This window comes from Cervus elaphus, chromosome 14, assembly GCF_910594005.1.
Source record: "Cervus elaphus chromosome 14, mCerEla1.1, whole genome shotgun sequence".
Taxonomy (NCBI): Eukaryota; Metazoa; Chordata; class Mammalia; order Artiodactyla; family Cervidae; genus Cervus; species Cervus elaphus.
The window spans coordinates 6,619,530-6,637,298 of record NC_057828.1 but is presented as its reverse complement, the minus strand read 5'-3'; the positions used below and the strand labels follow the sequence as shown (position 1 = coordinate 6,637,298).

The following is a 17,769-nucleotide window of genomic DNA, read 5'->3' as shown; positions in this document are numbered from 1 at the left end:
AGAGGAAGCGCAGGAAGGTCCTTTTTTCTCTTAATCATGTGAATATAGATCTTGGTTATTGCTTTGGAAAGATATATAGGATATTTTGTTCATCAGTTCAGTTGCTCAGTCGTGGCTGACTCTTTGCGACCCTATGAGCTGCAGCACGCCAGGCTTTCCTGTCCATCACCAACTCCCGGAGCCCACCCAAACTCATGTCCCTTGAGTCGGTGATGCCATCCAACCATCTCATCCTCTGTTGTCCCCTTCTTCTCCTGCCCTCAATCTTTCCCAGCATCAGGGTCTTTTCAAGTGAGTCAGCTCTTCGCATCAGGTGGCCGAAGTACTGGAGTTTCAGCTTCAGCATCGACCTTCCAATGAACACCCAGGACTGATCTCCTTTAGGATGGACTGGTTGGATCTCCTTGCAGTCCAAGGGACTCTTAACAGTCTTCTCTAGCACCACAGTTCAAAAGCACCAATTCTTTGGTGCTCAGCTTTCTTCACCGTCCAACTCTCACATCCATACATGACTACTGGAAAAATCATAGCCTTGACTAGACGGACGTTTGTTGGCAAAGTAATGTCTCTGCTTTTTAATGTGCTATCTAGGTTGGTCATAACTTTCCTTCCAAGGAGTAAGCGTCTTTTAATTTCATGGCTGCAGTCACCATCTGCAGTGATTTTGGAGCCCCCCAAAATAAACTCTGACACTGTTTCCACTGTTTCCCCATCTATTTGCCATGAACTGATGGGACCAGATGCCATGATCTTAGTTTTCTGAATGTTGAGCTTTAAGCCAACTTTTTCACTTTCCTCTTTCACTTTCATCAAGAGGCTGTTTAGTTCTTCTTTACTTTCTGCCATCAGGGTGGTGTCATCTGCCTATCTGAGGTTATTGATATTTTTCCCGGCAATCTTGATTCCAGCTTGGGCTTCCTCCAGCTCAGCGTTTCTCATGATGTACTCTGCATATAAGTTAAAAAAGCAGGGTGACAGTATACAGCCTTGACATACTCCTTTTCCTATTTGGAACCAGTCTGTTGTTCCATGTCCAGTTCTAACTGTTGCTTCCTGATCTGCATACAGGTTTTTCAAGAGGCAGGTCAGGTGGTCTGGTATTCCCATCTCTTTCAGAATTTTCCACAGTTTGTTGTGATCACCTAGTCAAAGGCTTTGGCATAGTCAATAAAGCAGAAATAGATGGTTTTCTGGAACTCTCTTGCTTTTTCAATGATCCAGCAGATGTTGGCAATTTGATTTCTGGTTCCTCTGCCTTTTCTAAAACCAGCTTGAACATCTGGAAGTTCATGGTTCACATATTGCTGAAGCCTGGCTTGGAGAATTTTGAGCATTATCTTACTAGCGTGTGAGATGAGTGCAATTGTGTGGTAGTTTGAGCATTCTTTGACATTTCCTTTCTTTGGAATTGGAATGAAAACTGATCTTTTCCAGTCCTGTGGCCACTGCTGAGTTTTCCAAATTTGCTGGCATATTGAATGCAGCACTTTCACAGCATCATCATTTACCATTTGAAAGAGCTCAACTGGAATTCCATCACCTCCACTAGCTTTGTTTGTAGTGATGCTTCCTAAGGCCCACTTCACATTCCAGGATGTCTGGCTCTAGGTGAATAATCACACCATCGTGATTAACTGGGTTGTGAAGATCTTTTTTGTGCAGTTCTTCTGTGTATTCTTGCCACCTGTTCTTAATATCTTCTGCTTCTATCAGGTCCATACCATTTCTGCCCTTTATTGAGCCCATCTTTGCATGAAATGTTCCCTTGGTATCTCTAATTTTCTTGAAGAGATCTCTAGTCTTTCCCATTCTACTGTTTTCCTCTACTTCTTTGCATTGATCGCTGAGAAAGGCTTTCTTATCTCTCCTTGCTATTCTTTGGAACTCTGCATTCAAATTGGTATATATTCCTTTTCTTTGCTTTTCGCTTCTCTTCTTTTCTCAGCTATTTGTAATGCCTCTCAGACAGCCATTTTGCTTTTTTGCATTTCTTTTTCTTGGGGATGGTCTTGATTCCTGTCTCCTGTACAATGTCACGAACCTCTGTCCATAGTTGATCAGGCAGTCTGTCTATCAGATCTAGTCCCCTAAATCTATTTGTCATTTCCACTGTATAATCATAAGGGATTTGATTTAGGTCATACCTGAATGGTTTAGTGGTTTTCCCCACTTTATTCAATTTGAGTCTGAATTTGGCAATAAGGAGTTCATGGTCTGAGCCACAGTCAGCTCCCGGTCTTGTTTTTGCTGACTGTATAGAGCTGCTCCATCTTTGACAGCAAAGAATGTAATCAGTCTGATTTCTGTGTTGGCCATCTGGTGATGTTCAAGTGTAAAGTCTTCTCTTGTTCATAATGCATATTAATTTAATACATATAGTATGTGTATTAGGTTCATACAAATGTAACTGTGGTTTCAGACCATGAATTTTAAATCATTATAACTAGGCTCAAATACATCTTTATTAATCAAAATAGGAACCATTACAATCACACAGTTTTGCCAATGAGAAATAAGTTTGTTTATTCCTGTAGCGTAAAAATCCATGCTTTGGTATTTGATGGACTCTTGAAAAGCTTTTTCTGCCTCCTGCTGGTTGTGGAAGTGTTTTCCCTGCAAAAAGTTGTTGAGATACTTGAAGAAGTGGTAGTGGGTTGGTGGGAGGTAAGGTGAATATGACTGATGAGGCAAAACTTTGTAGCCCAATTCATTCAACGTTTTAAGCGTTGGTTGTGTGATGTGTGATCAAGCGTTATCACGGAGAAGAATTGGGCCCTTTATGTTGACCAGTGCCAGCTGCAGGCTTGGAGATTTTGGTGCATCTCATCGATTTGCTGAGCATACTTCTCAGATGTAATGGTTTCACCAGGATTCAGAAAGCTGTAGTGGGTCAGATGGGCAGGAGACCACCAAACAGTGACCATGACCTTTCCTGGGTGCAAGTAGGCTTTGGCAAGTGCTTTGGAGCTTCTTAGTCCAGCCACTGAGCTGGTCGTTGCCCCTTGTCCTATGAAATCCACTTTTTATCGCACATCACAATTCGAGAAATGGTTTGTTGTTGTGTAGAGGAAGGGAAGACGGTTCAAAATGATTGGGTTTTATTTGCGTTCCCCTTATGAGGCTGCAAAAAGCTTGTCAAGCTTTTTTATCTTTGCTATTCGCTTCAAATGCTGGACGACTGTTGTCGTTGAGCTCTTTGGCAACTTCAGCTTCGATGATCTTCTAAGTTGGTGCTTGTCAGCTTCCGATGGCCCGCCACTGTGCTCCTCGTCTTCAAGGCTCTCATCTTCCTTTGCAGAACTTCTTGAACCACCGCTGGCCTTGTATGTCCACCAGTAGTTCCTGGGCCAAATGGACTGTTGATGTTGTGAGTTGTCTTTGCTGCTTTACGAACTTGAATGAGAAAATTGCTAGAATTTACTTTTTGTCTAGCATCATTTCCCAAGTTTAAAATAAATATGAAATAAACAGTAAGTAATAAGTCATTAGCAACAAACAAAGCAAGAAATGTGCATTAAAATGATGTATAACATAACCATATTTAAGAATGTATTCCAGTATCAAATGCAAAGTTCAGCAATTCTAAACTGCAGTTACTTTTGCACCAACCTAATAGTATTTTATTTAGGAAACAAACCTTAAGTATGTTAATGTTTCTATAAGCATACAGGAGTATATGGAAGCTTTTACCTTGGTGAGTGGGAGTGAAAGTTGCTCAGTTGTGTCCGACTCTTTGTGACCCCATGGACTATACAGTCCATGGAGTTCTCCAGGCCAGAATACTGGCGTGGGTAGCCATTCCCTTCTGCAGGGGATCTTCCCAACCCAGAGATCGAACCCAGGTCTCCCGCACTGCAGATGGATTCTTTACCAGCTGAGCCACAAGGGAAGCCCAAGAATACTGGAGTGGGTAGCCTATCCCTTCTCCAGGGGATCTTCCTGAACCAGGAATTGAATTGGGGGGTTGCAGGGGGGAAACCATCATTTTTTAATTATACATATTTGTATTACTTACATGTATTACTTTAGTAATTTTTAAAAGGTTCTTTAAAAAAAAAAAAGCCTATCTTGATCTGGTTTCAGCTTTTCATTTCCTTCTTGTCTTTAATATTTGAATGCAATCACACTAAAGTTTGGTACACATTAGATAAATCAAAATGATTGCCTGTCTTGGGGGCTGGGCAGTTGTTCAGCTTTGTACTCGTCTTTTAGTTTTCTTAATTTTAAGGCCTGATTTCTTTTGACTAGTTTTAATGTTCTCACTGTTTAGATTTCTATTAATTTTTATAAAAGATAAAATTAATAAAATTTATTTTCAGATTTTAAAAAATCAGATGTCTTTTTAAAAAAATTCAAAGTACAGTTGATTTACAGCATTAGTTAGTTTCAGGTATACGACACAGCGATTCAATGTTTTTATAGATTATGCTCCATTTAAAGTTACTATGAAGTATTGGTTATATTCCTCATGCTGTACAATATATCCTTAGAGTTTGTTTATTTTATGCATAATAGTTTGTACCTCTCTGCCTGTCCTCTGTCCCTCTCTCCACTGGTAACAAATGGCAGCATTTTATTCTTCTTTATGACTGAGAAATATATTATTACTTATATAAATATATATGTGTACATACACACACATATACGTCCATATGCACACTTTCCATAACTTCTTTACACATTCATCTGTTGATGGGCACTTAAGTTGCTTTTGTTATCTTGGCTGTTGTAAAGAGTGCTGCAATGAATGTTAGATTGTGTGAATCTTTTTGAGTTAGTGTTTTCATTTTCTTCAAATATATACCCAGGAGTGAAATTGCTTTATCATATGATCAAAAACTAAAAATAGTAGTCTTATTTTTTTAAATGGAATCTTATTTGGATATCCTAAATGTAAACAGCTTTCTTGGAACTGTAGTTCTAAGAGTATAGTTTAAGTATCACTGTAATAAAATATTTAGGTAATAACATAAGTAAATATTGATAAAGATGATTGCTGCATTAAACAAACTTCTGATAAGCAGGCAGTATCTTCATACTGTAGCTCAAAAAGTTTATTCAGTTCAGTTCAGTCACTCAGTTGTGTCTGGCTCTTTGCGACCCCATGGACCGCAGCACGCCAGGCTTCCCTGTCCATCACCAACTCCCAGAGTTTACTCAGACTTATGTCGATTGAGTTGGTGATGCCATCCAACCATCCTCTGTTGTCCCCTTCTCCTCCCACCTTCAATCTTTTCCAGCATCAGGGTCTTTTCAAATGAGTCCATTCTTCGCTTCAGGTGTCCAAAGTATTGGAGTTTTAGCTTCAGCATCAGTCTTTCCAATGAATATTCAGGGTTGATTTCCTTTCAGATGGACTGGTTTGACCTGTTTCAGTTTCAGTCCAAGGGACTCTCGAGAGTCTTCTCCAACACCACAGTTCAAAAGCATCAGTTCTTTGATGCTCAGCTTTCCTTATAGTGCAACTTTCACATCCCTTCATGACTACTGGAAAAACCATACATAGCAAATGTAATTTTGACATTTACACAGTAGTAATAAACATTTTTTAGAAAAAATTTACACTAATGTGTAAATGCCTAATTTAATATAGGAAAGACGTTCAGAGGTGTGTGTATCAAAATGTTATTTGCTGAAGAAGTTAATATAGAGAATTAGGTGTTTAACCAGCTACCAAATTATGTTATAGCCGAAGTCCTATCTGTTGTTTAGACTGGAGATGACTCCTGTTGGTTGACTGCTGTTAATGAGGGTTTAAGAGAGTAGTTGGGATTTAAGGTAACTTGACTGATTTGAGCTTTTAAAGTTTGTTACATAAAAGTAAGTGTAAAATACACCATTACATGCTTACGTTAAGAACGTTTTAATGAAAAATAACTATTTTCAAAACAAAAAATACTCAGTGAGAAGAGAGGTATTGTTTTGCATTTTTACAAACCTGTTTAATGTTTGCCTAGATAGAAGTTGGCTGGATTCTGTATTCACAGTGTTTCTCAGCTTGAATAGCATCAGTAGAACTTACCTGTAAACTTATGAGATAATGAGAGTAAGAAGGCAAGTGCCGTCTTGGTGTGATAATGAAAATCAGTGTGACCTCATGGGGTCCCTGCACAAGCCCCAGTTCCGCACCTACACTTTGCAGGCCACTCTGTACATGGTGTGCTGTAGGATTCCTGGTATGTTGCACATGTTCCATCAACTCTCTTTCTTTGTTTTGTTGCAGAGTCCTTTGGGCAGAATTATCCAGAGGTAAGAGTATAATATTGTGATTTTAGAAACATGGCAACTTGCTAGCTTTTATGTTTGAGTAGAGTGAAAACTACATTTTCATCTTTTTTTTTTCTTTGATAATAGAAGCATTAAGTGTGATGATCTTTTGCTATAAAAGTAACTAAAGTTTAATTTTGAACAGGCTGGGAAGTAGACAGGCCATATTGGTTGGAAATCTCAATGTTGAAAATCTTATGGTTCATTTCCCTTTAAATTTAAAAAAGACTTTGATTAAAGCATTTTTCACAAACAGTACTATCACCTGTATCAAAATGTTTTTTTCTGTGTGTTTTTATAGTTTTGATCAGTGTTTTTACATAATAATAATATGTGTATACTGTAAGTGTGCTTTACTTTTTAAAATGTAAAAATATTTTGTAATACTTGGGGTGTTTAAATGGCTTGATATTAATACAAATTTATTTGATTTTCCTACGGGTTTTGTTTTATTAATAGCTTATCTTTCTTGGAATAAATTTCAAGAACTATGATTGCTTGATCAGTGAGATGACTCCTAGTGAAACCTGGTTTATTTTGCCTAACTGCCTTCTGGAGAATTTGTATAAAGTCATAGTAGTAATATAAAGGATTGGTCACATCTGTTTCTAAAAATTCTCTGTTAGTTTTTATAAATCTTTCTTCATTTTGGTTAGTTTGAGAAATACAAGAACACTCATAGATTATTTTGATATGTTTCCTAGTTTAAATTCAAAAGAAGTATCATAGATGTTAGAGAAACTTTTTCTTCTTTTTTTTTTTTTTTTTTTCTTTTTTGCTGCCCCCTGGTGTTAGAGAAACTTTTAAGAAATGATTTGGATATCTGGGTATTAATTTCTGTATTCTTGCCTTCACTTTAATTTTTAGGAAGCTGATGGAACTTTGGATTGTATCAGCATGGCCCTGACTTGCACCTTTAACAGGTGGGGCACGCTGCTTGCAGTTGGCTGTAATGATGGCCGAATCGTCATCTGGGATTTCCTGACAAGAGGCATTGCTAAAATAATTAGTGCACACATTCATCCAGTCTGTTCTTTATGGTAAGGAGTTTTAAAGTTAATGTATTAAATATGAATTAAATTGGGATGAGTGGTAACTGTATAATTGCCAGTCTCATTAGATAAATTTTAATATTTAAAGTCTAAGTATTTGGCCATTAGTAACATAATTTCTCATAGCTTGTGGAAAGGTTGAACTCATTCTGATATTGAACACTTTTGTGGGGAGAAATTCATTGTAATGTGGATCAGTGTCAGGCTCTGTCTGAGAATACTGCAGTACTGAAATGAGACATTTGCAGATTGCAGCTGTAATCTTATTTGTGATACTGACCTTTTCATTTAGAATAAAAAAAATCTTGGTTAGGAGGGCAGCTTGAAAGTTAAAGTGTCCAGCCTTGTCCTGTTTTTGAATTGCAGCAGTTGTTGTGATCACAAACATGCCTGTTCCTTTATTGAATTGTAGTTATTAAGGCTTTCTATCAAATATATTGAGCTGAAATCTGGGATTAAATAAATTCCCTTTGATTTCATTCTTATTCTCAGGGACTGTTTCTTTCCAAAAATTTTATTTTGGGGCAACACTTCAAACACCTTACCAGGTCTAGATTTATTACACTAACACAGCTCCTTTGGCCTGAGTATGAGCAGCAGTGGTGCTGGGAGGAGGCCTGAATCCCAGTCTCGGATTGGCCACTAACGAGGTAGCAGCTTTGGCCAGAACTTTTCTCTAAATTGCAAAATGAGAGAACTGGCCTGTATAATTTCTTAGGCCTTTTCTGGTTCTTCTGCATTTTATTTCTTTTTTATTATTGTGCTTTTGCAATAAAGGTTTAAGTAGATATGTACATTTTTATCAGCTTTATTAAGATATGTATAATTCGCATGCTATGATATCCACCCAACTAAAATGTACAGTTCACTTTTTTGTATTTTCAGAGTTGTGCAGCTATATCACAATCTAATTTTACAAGTGCTACCACTTAAATTATTCATATTTTTTATTATAAAATAATAATATTTAGAAAATTAAAATACAAATACAATACAAAGGAGAAAGACTATCTTCCATTGTCTTACCACTCAGATATAACTACTATAAATATTTTGATTTGGTACTATATATTTTTTAAAAGCAAAGTTTGTGTGCCATGTTTTCTATTTTGCTTTTTTCCTCTTTAACACCAGACATTTTCCTGCTTGTGTAACCTTTAAAAACTTTTTTTAATGGCTATGTGTCTTCTGTTAGATAAACCATAATTTGCTTAATCATTTTTTGTTTCTCTGCTGTGTAGTGTTTAGTCAGTGTCCTTGTACATAAAAGTTTTTCCTCTCATACAATCATTTCTTCAGCAAACATTGAACATGAATTACGTGCCAGATATTGTTTTAGGCATTTAGGGTAAAGGTTAGGGTTTTGGGGAGACAAAAACAAGTACTAAAGGTTTGTAGGTCCTACATAAGAACTACATTTGAAGTTTAGTGGAGGCAAGATGCAAAGGCGGAAATGATCAATTGTATTGGAGAAGAATAGTGGTCAGAAAAGGCTTCAAAGACAAGGTGATTTCTAACCTCAGACTTGTAAGATGAGTAGGTGTTTCCAGTTCTGTTCCAAGCAGACGGCTCTGCACAGACAAAAGCCCGTCAGCTTCATACGAGCAGCCGCAGTGGCTCAGATTCGCTGGGCTGTGCTGTGGAAGATGTGGTGGGGCAGTAGCCACGGTAACCTGTGCTCCGAGGAGCACGTCACGTGCCGCCCTGTGAACCGAAGTCTCATCCTGTTGGCACGGTGCAGCCGTTAAAGCACTGTCGGAAGAAAGGTGACACGACGCGCTTTTCATTTTAGAAGGATCTCTCGAGCAGTGTGTGGGAAGGAGGGTGGCAGATGAAAACAGGAGTGCAGTGGTCTCGGTTAGAGAGGGTGAGGATGGCTGCAGTAGGAATGCAGCTGAATGGGACAGGGGTGAGAGAGCGTAGAAATTAGAGGGCGTAGGCGTTGATTAGATACAGGGTGTAAGTGATGTAGAGAAGTTAAGATGACCCTTAGGTTTCCTGCTTGGATGATGTTAATGTAAGATTTGAGGGAAATACAGTGAATCACAGTTGTGCGTCTCCTGTTGTACTTTATTGCACATAGCTGTTTTATGAGTATCTGCCCTGGAATATGGTAAGGGATGTGGATACAAGAATCTTGTCTGCCATTTTACTGCTATAGTCCCAGCTTCTAGCACTATACCTGGTATACGGTAGACACATAGGTACTTGTTGGATGAGTAGGGTATCTTAGTGAAGATGCCCAGTAGGCATTTGATCTGTGTTTCTTCATTAGTGTAGACTTGCAGAAGTATATTACTGCTAGGTCAGAAGGCTTGAACAGTGAGAGATTTCTCCATCTGTCCCCCGTTTTAAGGTTTTTTATCACAAAACTTGATTATTAAGAACTTTATTTTTTTTATTAAGAACTTTAAAAACATTCAAACAATATATGAATATATAGAGTAAAAAATGAAAGCCCCTTGTCTACTCCTTGAGGTATCCCCAGGCAAGAATACTGGAGTGGATTGCCATGGTCTCCTCCAGGGCATCTCCCCAACCCAAGAGTCAAACCCAGGTTTCCCGCATTGCAGGCAGATTCTTTACCATCTGAGCCACCAGGGAAGCCCAAATTAGAGTATGAAATGTATCTTTTATCTGTAAGATCTATCTGTATCTCTCACATATGTAAAAATGTACATACACAAGTAAATGTGTATTTTTTTTAATGGAAACATTGTTTTATTGCTTCCTCTTGCACTTAATACGTAGTAGATGTTTTTCTGTATTGATATATATGTGTATGTGTACACATGTATAGTATTACTTGGTTTGTGTGCATTGTAACTGTTCCCTGATTTTTGTTATATATATTTATACATGAGAGTTAGGGTCAGTAACTACACACATTTTGCTTTTTCTTTGATCCAGCCTCATTTAGAATATGACTTTATGTATTAATTGTTGTATAATATTTGAATATATTAAAGACTAAGAAAATTTCACCAAGAGGCGTTTTGGATAGGTATAATAGCTGTCTTCAACTATTAAAGAACATATGCAACACAGAAAAATTGACCTAAGGAGAAGCAGCAAGACTTGTAGACAGTGAGTGGAATTTATGGGGAAACAAATGTTAGCTTAGAATAGAGAAGAGCTCCCGAGCAGAGTGCCCATGGATGGGATGGACTGCCCAGGGAAGAACTTACCAGTGGGACTGGCCCTTCTTAGTTAGGCTTGCTGTCTCTTCTTAGAATTGCTGCAGAAGATATTCAAGCACTGGGTGGGGGCCACTGGATAGGTAGAAAAAATGATATTTAAGACTCCAAGACCTATCTGTCTTTTGGAAAGAAACAGTATTGTCAGATGTGAGAATGTATGAGAATCCCTCATTCTTTTTTTTTTTTTTTGAGAATCCCTCATTCTTGAACTTAGGGAATTTGGAGCTGACAATGGATTGTTAATTCCCTCTATTATAACAGAAACACAAGCCTGCTGTGAAACAGAAAGTCATTCAATGCTGAGGGCTTAAAGGGGAGGTGGAGTCGTAGGTAACACTGTTGTGTAGTCAGAGCGTCCTGCAGTGCTTAGGAGAAGTGCTGCGGAAGCTGCCCCTCGTTCCTGCCCGTTCCCAGTGCACTTCCGTTCTTCCGGTTGGTTTCTCTTGGTTATTTGTCTCAATATTTCTAAAGCACTTACGCATATTACTTCTTAGTTTAATTTAGAGAACTTACTTGTGACTTCTGACTACAGTGTATGTGAGTCTTGGCTCACTCTCATCTCCCACTGAAGCTGGGTGGACCATTGACCTTTCTGTTACCAGCCCTCAAGGTACTGCGTGTGTAGGCATCTTCCTTTTTAGGCTCATGTTCCCCAGAAAGATGCTCTTGTTGACTGGGAGTGTTGTAGAGGTGGTGGGAGGGGCGACCGAGTCCTCTGTGCAGACTGGAGCTCAGCCCCACCACGGGCACTTCCTCAGCTTGCTCCTGCCTCTCTCTGCGTGAGTTTCAAGTCGGGAATACATTTATCTTGTCTCTGGTACGATAATGGTTTGTGAGCACTTACTGTTCCGGACTAAGAGTTTGATGTGCATTAATTTTAATTTTCTCGTCTGCAGATACTGTTATTATTTCCATGTTATAAATGAAAAAGTTGAAGTTCAGAAAGATTATATAACTTGCCCAAGACCACACAGCTAGAAGGTCATAATGTCTAGGCGTGAGCATAAATCTGACTTGAGCCTGTGTTCTTAACCGTGGAACTGTGTTGCCTCCTCTAAGTCCCTAAGTAGCAAATCCTATTCATTGCAAAATTTGAATAAAGACTCATTTAGGGTTTCTTTTTGTTTGTTTGTTCTGGTTTTTGTTTCTCTGTTTTCTTTTTTTTTTTGGCTTTCTGTAGGTTACTGAACTATTTTTAGAACTTCACCTTGACTTATCTGTAGTTTGAGTTTCTTTATTTGTCTAGCTTGTATAGCTTTTTATATACATAACTTATCACAGTCTACTCGCGTTGACGTTTCACTAGTTGAAGCGAAGCATAGAAACTTCCCCTTTACCTCCCTTCCCTTCCTTGTTTATAATGTAATTGTCTTAAACGTTTCCTCTGTGTATATTGATAACCTACCTAGGACAGTGTTAGGATTTTCGTTTGAAACAGCAGACCTTGAGAAAGCGTATTTAATTTTTTAAACACTTTTCCTTATTTTTCTTCCTGATGTTCTAAGATTTCTTCTTTCCTGATGATCTAATATTTCTTTCCTGCTTAGAGAACCTCCATGAGCCATTCTCTTAGGGTAGGTCTGCTGGTGACAAGAGGTCTTGATTTACCTCTTTGTTTCTGAAGGTTACTCTCTGGATGTAGAATTGGTGATGACAGGTCTTTTCTTCCAGCGCTTGAAACATGTCACTTCCTTTTGGTCTCCATGGTTTCTGATGCAAAATTTGCTGTCATGTGAATTGTTCCCCATAGGTAAGATGTCATTCCTCTTGATGCTTTCAAGATCTTTTTTCTTTGTCTTTAGTTTTCAAAAATTTATATCTGGGAGTGGATTTCTTTGAATTCATCTTCTTTGAGGTTTGCTTAGCTTCTTGAATCTGTATGTTTTATATCTTTTGTCAAATTTGAAAAAATTTCAGTCATTATTTCTTCAAATACTTTTAAGCCTTACTCTCTTTATTTTCTCCTTTCAGAACTCTGATGCCATGGATATTAGATACTAGATCTTTTGTTATAGTCCCACAGGTCCTTGAGGCTCTGTTTATTTTTTTCATTGCATTTTTTTCCGTTTTGCTCAGATTGGGGATTTTATATTCTGTCTTACAGTTTACTGATTCTTTCCTCTTTTCCACTGGCTGCTGAACCCATCTTTTGAGTTTTGTTTTTTTTTTCCAGTTTTTATATTTTTCAGTTCTGAGATTCACATTTGGTCATCTGTTTCTTTGCTGAGACTTCTTTTTCCCCCATTTGTTCCAAGCATGTTTGTAGTTGCTTGCTGAAGCATTTTAATGAGGCTGCATTGAAATGTTGGTTAGGTTCTAATACCTGTGTTATCTCTGTGGTGGTGTCTGCTGATTGTCCTTTGGCTTTACGGAAGGGTGTGTGCTCATTGTGTGTACCCATTGACGCTACTCCGTTGTTGACATCTCCATCACCTGGTCCAGGATATGTGAGGCTGTGTTGTTCTGCAGATCCTACAGTACCTAGCCAGTCTGGCTCTTCTTAACCTTTTAGTTTTCTGTATGATGTCCAGGATGTTTAACTATACTTAGCAGGAGGAATTAATTTCTTTCTTAATTCTTTTAAATAACAGATACATATCTGTATTGTTTAGTGTGTACTATGATGGTGCTACTGCAGGGCCAAATTCAGAAAATTCAACTGCTCCTCCTTCTCCCTTCAGGGGGAAGAAAACCTGTTTTTTGTTAAATCAGCACTTAAGGGCCTGCTGATTTTTACACTCTTCTAAAATGTTGAGTCTCTTTTTTCACTTAGCCAGTTGAATTGTTATCTTGAACTGTTAAGAGCTTCTATTGCTATATACAAAGATGTCATGAAAACATTCTTATTTATTGCTTAATGTTAGGAAAGCTTATAGATTTGAGTATATGTTTAAAAAATGAAGAAGAAGAAACATTGGTGACCCATATAGTTAGGGCAATAAGTGTGACTCATGCATTTTTATCTGTAAGGGTGATATGGTGTTTTTTTTTTTTGTGATATGGTTTTTTTAACTTAGAATATGTGCTAAGTTCTAAGTTACCCTTTTTTCCTCCTCAGCTGGAGTCGAGATGGTCATAAGCTCGTGAGCGCCTCCACTGACAACATAGTGTCCCAGTGGGATGTCCTTTCAGGCGACTGTGACCAGAGGTTTCGATTTCCTTCACCCATCTTAAAAGTCCAGTATCATCCGCGAGATCAGTATGTTTTCTCTGAGCTTTTCTTTCCTGGGGTGGGTCTCATTCTGTCTAAATTATCTCTAAGCTCATGATAATTTCAGTTTAAGGTTTCAGGAGGCAAAAGCACACATCTCTTCAAACCTCTTCTACATGAATTAATTTTTCTGTCTGGGTTGGTTCTGAACAGATTTTAAAGATACTGTTGTAGTAGTTTACAATTAAAAACTGGCCTATAATAAAACTTTGAAATGGGCAAAGGTAGAAAAAGTATAATTGTTCTTGACCTGGGGTTTTCCCCCAATTTGAATTTCCTTAGTACCGGAAACAGTTCAGGATGAAAACTACATTTAAGGAACTTCCCTGGAAATCCAGTGGCTAGTCCTCTGCCCTCCCGATGCCGGGTCCTGGATTCGGGGAGCTGGATCCCACACGCAGCAGCCAAGACCCAGCACAGCCAAATAAATAAAATAGTTTTAAAAACTATATTTATGTAGAGTTACCCACCATTCAGTTACTTCTATATAACTATTTTCATTTCTCTAGGTTCTCTTTTAGTTAAGTTCTCATTAAGTTTAAAAGCTTATTATATAGTACTTCATAGCTCACAAAGCACTTATTAGCTCACAAAGCATTTCTCTCTCTTAGGTGTACACAAATATGTATTTTTATATAGTTTAACTGATGTTTTGCTTTTTCATTTTCATACATATTTTACCAGTTTGCTACATCTTCATATTTATTTTTAATGATTACATTTTGTTTTGTCAAGGTAGGATCCCATAACTTTACTCAGCCATTTCCCTATTATTAGAAATTTAGAGTTTAGTCTTTTTGAACTATTTTAAATATCCTTGGGCTGGATAGGGTGATGAGGGTAGTAGATAGGAGTTAAGAGGAAAAGGGCAGAGAGTCAGCTTTCTGATACCATAGCAACTGCCAATGTACTATTCATATTTTTAAACAGGAACAAGGTTCTCGTGTGTCCCATGAAATCTGCTCCTGTCATGTTGACCCTTTCAGATTCCAAACATGTCGTTCTGCCTGTAGACGATGACTCCGATTTGAACGTGGTTGCATCTTTTGATAGGCGAGGAGAATATATCTATACAGGAAATGCAAAAGGCAAGGTAAGCCTGGAAGCTTAGGAGCTGGTGAAATAAGTAAGCATCAGTCATCCTGTGTGTTGGCTCATTTCACTTTCACTTGTTCTCTTTTCTTTGAAATTTCTTTTATCCCTGGACTGAGTGTGCTTCCTGCCTGTGGCAAATACAGCCTGTTCTCCCATGCCTTAATAATTTCTATTGTTTGGATTGAGAGGGGTCAGAGAGAATTGATCTACAAGAGGATGGAGGGCCTTTACTGGATGCTAGTAATAGAGGGCCATTACTAAATTATAAAAGTCAAATATCATTAATGGAATATTGCTAACAAATGTCTGATATCTTGGTCTGAAAATATTGTATAATTTAGGCCACTTTAATCTATTGTGTAGTAAAAAGTTAGGTTAAAAAAAAGTACGTTTTAGGATCCTTTTCAAACTTTTTAGAATTTGAGTTCTGTTGCCTTTTTATTTTTATTTTTTTCATTTTGACTGGATCATGTGGGTTAGTATGGCTACTTAAGAGAGTGGCAGTGTTTGGGTCCTTTTGTGTTTTTTTGTGTTAAAATGCACTTAGAGTTTACTGCCTTAACCGTTCATAAGTGTGCAGCTCAGTAGTATAACGCACATCGATATTGTGCAGTCACCACCACCATGCATCTCCAGAGCTCTTTGCACCTCGCACTTACCTTGTGCTTATTAAATGACTTGCTATTCCTTACTCCCTTTCAGCCCCTGGAAACCATCATTCTACTTTCTGTTTATATGAATTTGGAAGTCATCTGGTATTTTTTCCATGTGACTGGGGCTTATTTCACTTAGCATAATGTCCTTAAAGATTCATTCATGTTGTAGCACATGTCGTCAAAATTTCTTTCCTTTTCAAATCCAAATAATATTCCGTTGTATGTATATGTCACATTCTGTTTAGCTGTTGATGGGTACTTGGGTTGCTTCCACTTTCTCTTGTGGATAATGTTAAACACCATCTTTTAAGGATAGGCTAAGACATTGTCTTTAACTGAAGAGGTAAAAGCAAGCTGAATAGAGATACTTAGGTTTTCACGCAGTCTTTGCCCAGTTTTAAAAACAAGCCGTATCTAATTACTGTAAATTATCAGAGTATTTACTTACTTTTTTCTCTATTAAACTTTAGATTTTGGTCCTAAAAACCGATTCTCAGGATCTTGTTGCTTCCTTCAGAGTAACAACTGGAACAAGCAATACAACAGCCATTAAGTCAATAGAGTTTGCCCGGAAGGGGAGGTAAGTAAGACCTGTCTTTTTAGAGACAATTTTAAAAGTGAGTAGAATGCAAAAATACATTTAGATTCATAGTTTTTGTGTATATTGTACTTAAATTTCTTGACTTTATTTTAAAAATATTTATAGAAACTGTTACTGCCTGGTTCTTAAGTTTGTAAAATTTACTGCATTAAGGCAGCAGTCACATCTTCCTGGAGGTTCACAGGCAGTTCCTTTACAGAAAAGATGTCCGAGTGGTCTGTGCATAGGACCAGAATGCCTGGCACATGGTAAGCCCTGGGCAGAGATGAGGTGTTTATTATACTGTAATCCGAATTGATACCACAGAGTTCACATAGTAACTGAATATGCAGTTTACTTTGGTGAAACTTATTTATCCTCTTACTTTCAGATGTTTTTCTAGTAAGTTTGATTACCCAACTAGAAGTAGGTATCAACAGAAACAAGAAGAAAATAGGTTGTCAATAAGAGAAGTTGTCATTAAGAGAAGTGACAGTCACTTTAGTTTGTATAGAAATCACCGTACACACTTAGAAGACATTCATGTTCAATTTCTCTTGAATTAAGAAAAAGTTAGTGAAGTCTGTAAGGAATTGGTAAAATAACCAATGTTTAAAAATGGGGCTATCCAAATGATATATTCATTAACTCATTAAGAAGAATATATTGTACTATAACTAAAATAGGCCAGGGAAATGAAGTATTTATATATATTTAACTGTAAGCTTGTACATATGGGAAACTGGTTTCAATATACACGTTTTGGATTTCAGTCAAATACTGGTGCATATAGGGTGCAGGGTCACACAGAAGTACTGGTATAAAGCATTTTCTCACTTCACGTTATATTTTAGCTTGAAAGGTGACAGGTAGTCTTGTCCATATAAGTAGTCTAGTCCGTTGTTTAGATTTTCACTCACTCTCTTCCTTGTTTGTTAGCTGTCTTGTGGTATTCTCCTCAGTAACTGGCAGTCATGGAAAATGTTAACAGGAACGATTTCTGACCTGTGGTGTTGATATTTTTATCCTTTCTGTAGTTGCTTTTTAATTAACACAGCAGATCGAATCATCAGAGTTTATGATGGTAGAGAAATCTTAACCTGTGGAAGAGATGGAGAGCCTGAACCCATGCAGAAACTGCAGGACTTGGTGAATAGGTATGTGTCATAACCTGGATGAGTGTGTGCTCGCTCATTGCCTGGGCTCAGGTTCCGGTTCTCCTTGGGTGCTTTCTTTGTCCTTAGGACCCCGTGGAAGAAGTGCTGTTTCTCTGGGGATGGGGAGTACATAGTGGCAGGGTCCGCCCGGCAGCACGCCCTGTACATCTGGGAGAAGAGCATTGGCAACCTGGTGAAGATCCTCCACGGGACCAGAGGAGAGCTCCTCCTGGACGTAGCTGTAAGTAGGGGAGAGGTTGCTGCTGCTACTTAGTAACACAGAGAATCTTGGATTCATTCTTAGAACTGACTTTTCTTTGCTTCATTAAAATTTAGTGGCATCCTGTTCGACCCATCATAGCGTCCATTTCTAGTGGAGTCGTATCTATCTGGGCACAAAATCAAGTAGTAAGTATTTTTCTGGTTTAACTGCTTTGAAACTAGATACTCTATCTATATCAGTGAGCCTTGCAAATAGTAAGACAAAAGTTACTTTATTTACTTTCTTTTCCACAGGATTCTTCTAACCTGATTAAATAGCTCCATGCATC

At 38.0% G+C, this 17,769-nt stretch overlaps 1 protein-coding gene across 6 annotated transcripts in view; it reads left to right on the top strand.

Moving 5' to 3' along the window:
- RBBP5 (RB binding protein 5, histone lysine methyltransferase complex subunit) overlaps nucleotides 1–17,769 on the top strand; it is a 39,683-nt gene that overhangs the window by 9,455 nt on the left and 12,459 nt on the right. For 5 of the 6 annotated variants that reach the window (XM_043923209.1, XM_043923205.1, XM_043923210.1 and 2 more), the window contains exons 2-9: nucleotides 6,224–6,249; nucleotides 7,135–7,307; nucleotides 13,578–13,718; nucleotides 14,661–14,823; nucleotides 15,952–16,061; nucleotides 17,099–17,218; nucleotides 17,306–17,459; nucleotides 17,555–17,626. In XM_043923209.1, the coding sequence (XP_043779144.1) occupies nucleotides 6,224–6,249; nucleotides 7,135–7,307; nucleotides 13,578–13,718; nucleotides 14,661–14,823; nucleotides 15,952–16,061; nucleotides 17,099–17,218; nucleotides 17,306–17,459; nucleotides 17,555–17,626 (959 nt within the window). Of the gene's footprint in view, nucleotides 1–3,298; nucleotides 3,368–6,223; nucleotides 6,250–7,134; nucleotides 7,308–13,577; nucleotides 13,719–14,660; nucleotides 14,824–15,951; nucleotides 16,062–17,098; nucleotides 17,219–17,305; nucleotides 17,460–17,554; nucleotides 17,627–17,769 lie in introns of all 6 variants that reach the window. The other variant, XM_043923206.1, reaches the window with a different exon arrangement.